At 35.4% G+C, this 4,201-nt stretch overlaps 1 protein-coding gene across 1 annotated transcript in view; it reads right to left on the bottom strand.

Moving 5' to 3' along the window:
• Positions 1-4,201, bottom strand: part of LOC111083717 (macrophage mannose receptor 1-like) — a 15,925-nt gene that overhangs the window by 4,497 nt on the left and 7,227 nt on the right. Inside the window, exons 5-7 of the mRNA XM_022380380.1 lie at positions 3,730-3,879; positions 2,495-2,602; positions 1,696-1,863 (exon numbers count right to left, since the gene is read on the bottom strand). Coding sequence (XP_022236088.1) covers positions 1,696-1,863; positions 2,495-2,602; positions 3,730-3,879 — 426 coding nt within the window. The remainder of the gene's footprint in view (positions 1-1,695; positions 1,864-2,494; positions 2,603-3,729; positions 3,880-4,201) is intronic.

A 4,201-nucleotide genomic window follows, 5' to 3' on the forward strand; every position in this document is an offset into this window, starting at 1 on the left:
CTAACAGTTCAAATGTACAACAAAACAAATCCGGAAACAACCTAACAGTTCAAATGTACAACAAAACAAATCCGGAAACAACCTAACAGTTCAAATGTATAACAAACAAAAAGTCAACCTACAAACATACTTGAAACAGAAACAAATCTCATCTTTGAACCAATTAAAAATACATCCTCAGAATTCATACAACAATACAGAAACCCTCAAGTCAGTACAGAAACCCTCAAGACAGTACAGAAACTCTCAAGTCAGTGCAGAAACCCTCAAGACAGTACAGAAACCCTCAAGTCAGTACAGAAACCCTCAAGACAGTACAGAAACTCTCAAGTCAGTACAGAAACCCTCAAGACAGTACAGAAACCCTCAAGTCAGTACAGAAACCCTCAAGACAGTACAGAAACCCTCAAGTCAGTACAGAAACCCTCAAGACAGTACAGAAACCCTCAAGACAGTACAGAAACCCTCAAGTCAGTACAGAAACCCTCAAGACAGTACAGAAACCCTCAAGTCAGTACAGAAACACTCAAGACAGTACAGAAACCCTCAAGTCAGTACAGAAACCCTCAAGTCAATACAGACTGCTTCATACTTTAAATAGAAATAGCTAAACAACACCTAACACCTGTTATTCCACACACCATACACCTATTCTTGAGCCCAAATACCACACAATCAATTAACACAATATCTAAAACCAAGTAAAAAATGAAAGTCACCCCATTCCAGAGCTTTACTCCTACACCGGCCTCAGGATAACATTATGGGACATGGTCCTGAAAAGGACAAGATAAACAGAAAATAAATAAATAGACTACAAACCTCAAATTAAAATAACAGTCATGAAGGGAGAAAGAGGTCAAATATGCACCTGACCCTGCCAGGTCTACACAAGACCTAAAGCCCGATACCGAAACGAGAGAGAGAAATGTAACGTAACGTTAGGAAACCAGAAATCACGAAACTATCATTCACCACTTCGAAGACATAAGTAAAACAGGTTAGATAAACTGTCTATACTTTTGGAATTTGTTTTACGTTAGCAGAAATAAAGAGGATTTGATTTAGACCTAAATTTGGACCGGGCTAGTGTGCTTGGGTTGTGGATCCGAGAATTTCCGTTTGCGTTCCGTTGTTATAAAACGTTGGGGTCGTGGGTGTGCTATATAAGTGGCAGTCAAATCCGACTATTAGATCATATAAGGGTAGCCTAAGAGTTGGCGGTAGGTGTTGCTGACTAGCTGACTTTTCTCTAGTCGTCTCCCGGTGTGTGAGTGGTAAGTACGGATTTAACAACGCAAGGATCCGGGGTTCGATTCCCCTCCGTGGACAGAGCCTCTGCAGATAGCCCATCGTGTAGGTTTGCACCAATCCCTCTACTCTGTCATTTCAGATAACTTTTGAGTAGCTTTCCGAAATTTTCTGAAAAATAAACATTTCACACAGAGAAATTGGAAATATGATGTTAAAGTTCACTCTTCAGTTATCTGTCGTTTCGATACCCAAATCTATCATTCCGTTCACACAGGGCTAACACTGACACCAGAATGGCATGACTGGAGAGGATGCAAAGAAGCAGAAATTATAAATGAATTCATATTCAAAAACTGTGAACCAAATTCCGACGTTTCGCCCTTCTTGATCGACTTCCTTACATGATAACACAGTGCATCATGTGAAACGGTCATCACTAACCTTTCTTCACCATACATATATGACCGACGTTGACATTGCATTTCATTGTCTTCCAAGTCGTGTCCTGTGTCCGCAGCAGCACACAGTGGTCAACAGACACGTCATTCGGTTCTCCCTCCCCCCAGTTGGTATAATCCACGGGGCTATAATCCATCCATCGAAAGCCACCTAAAAAACCCGAAAAATATATCAATGTAGTAACGTATTCACTACGAGTAAAGTGTAATTAATCTAATATTTCTACCTTATGTGTTCAATGATAGATACTCGAAACCCCTGCACACGAGGCAATGGATAAATGGAACGTGAAAATAGGTGTTACTACCTTCACAGTAACTACATTCAAAACTCCCACCGTTACTACCTTCACAGTAACTCTATTCTAAAACTCACCGTTACTACCTTCACAGTAACTATATTTACTATTCTCACTGTTACTACCTTCACAGTAACTATATTTACTATTCTCACTGTTACTACCTTCACAGTAACTATATTACTATTCTCCCACTGTTACTACCTTCACAGTAACTATATTTACTATTCTCACCGTTACTACCTTCAAAGTAACTCTGTTCACTATTCCCCCGTTACTACCTTCACAGTAACTATGTTCACTATTCCCCCGTTACTACCTTCACAGTAACTCTATTCACTATTCCCCCGTTACTACCTTCACAGTATCCAGACAATTACTCCTTTAAATAAGTCTTATCTTGTTACTATCGTTACTACTTCCTCAGTAGCTCATGTTATTTTCCTAATCATTACTACCTACCCAACCAAATAACACACTTACCATCTGCCTTTTGAACAAGACCGATCCACAGGTCAGTTTTTGCTAAAGATAAGTAAGGTTGCATAATCTTTAGCTCGTGTTCGGAATGAAAACTTGCGAGGGTGGCATCTAAGAAAAACGTAAATTATGTTGTTAGTATTTTCATACCTGTTCAAATGTAACATGGTAATTCAATTGAAATAACTAAAACCTATTAATTTGTCTATATTATTTACTATCTCAACAAACAACACAGAGTAGTGTATTTATTGTTTATTATGGGTGTATTATTACAACAAACAACACAGAGTAGTGTATTTATTGTTTATGTGTAAAGACAATACTGAGTCATTTCTGTTTATTAATGCGTGCATATTATTACATGGGTAAAGTACAATATTATTACATGGGTAAAGTACAATATTATTACATGGGTAAAGTACAATATTTTTACACGGGTAAAGTACATTATTGTTACATGGGTAAAGTATAATATTATTACATGGGTAAAGTACAATATTGTTACACGGGTAAAGTACATTATTGTTACACGGGTAAAGTACATTATTGTTACATGGGTAAAGTACAATATTTTTACAAGGGTAAAGTACAATATTGTTACATGGGTAAAGTACAATATTGTCACACAGGTAAAGTACAGTATTGTTACATGGGTAAAGTACAATATTGTTACATGGGTAAAGTACAATATTATTACATGGGTAAAGTACAATATTTTTACACAGGTAAAGTACAATATTGTTACATGGGTAAAGTACAATATTGTTACACAGGTAAAGCACAATATTATTACATGGGTAAAGTACAATATTGTCACACAGGTAAAGTACAATATTGTTACATGGGTAAAGTACAATATTGTTACACAGGTAAAGCACAATATTGTTACATAGGTAAAGTACAATATTGTCACATGGGTAAAGTACATTATTGTTACATGGGTAAAGTACAATATTGTTACACGGGTAAAGTACAATATTGTCACATGGGTAAAGTACAATATTGTTACATGGGTAAAGTACAATATTGTTACATGGGTAAAGTACAGTATTGTCACATGGGTAAAGTACAATATTGTTACATGGGTTAAGTACAAAAGAAACATTATTTGCTACAGTGGACAGTGTAAGAAACTGATTACACGTTTAAAACTACCACAATATTTACCTTTCAAAAACTGGAACAAATGTTTATTCATATTTAAACTACTGTTTGAAGCGCCATCTATGACTCACTTTGAATAAGACATTTTCGCGAGGCTTCACCCCACTGCTTCACGGATTTATTATCGATATAATAACAGTAATGTCCTTCTACGTCTAGCCAATCAGTCAAATTGTTCGGACATTCCCCCTCAACTGGCTCAAGGATGATCGGTGGGTCGTCTGGAAAATCAGAACAATTAGGAACGAAACGGTATGAACACAATCTTGCCTGGAAACAAAAGTTTATAAAATACGTTATTAAGGAGTAAATATAAATATATATATATATAATATGTTATTAAGGAGTAAATATATATATATATATATATATAATACGTTACTAAGGAATAAATATATATATATAATACGTTATTAAGGAGTAAATATATATATATATATATAATACGTTATTAAGGAGTAAGTATATATATATATATATATATAATACGTTACTAAGGAATAAATATATATATATAATACGTTATTAAGGAGTAAATATATA

The sequence above is a fragment of the Limulus polyphemus genome, unplaced genomic scaffold (assembly GCF_000517525.1).
Source record: "Limulus polyphemus unplaced genomic scaffold, Limulus_polyphemus-2.1.2 Scaffold10844, whole genome shotgun sequence".
In the NCBI taxonomy this organism is placed as follows: Eukaryota; Metazoa; Arthropoda; class Merostomata; order Xiphosura; family Limulidae; genus Limulus; species Limulus polyphemus.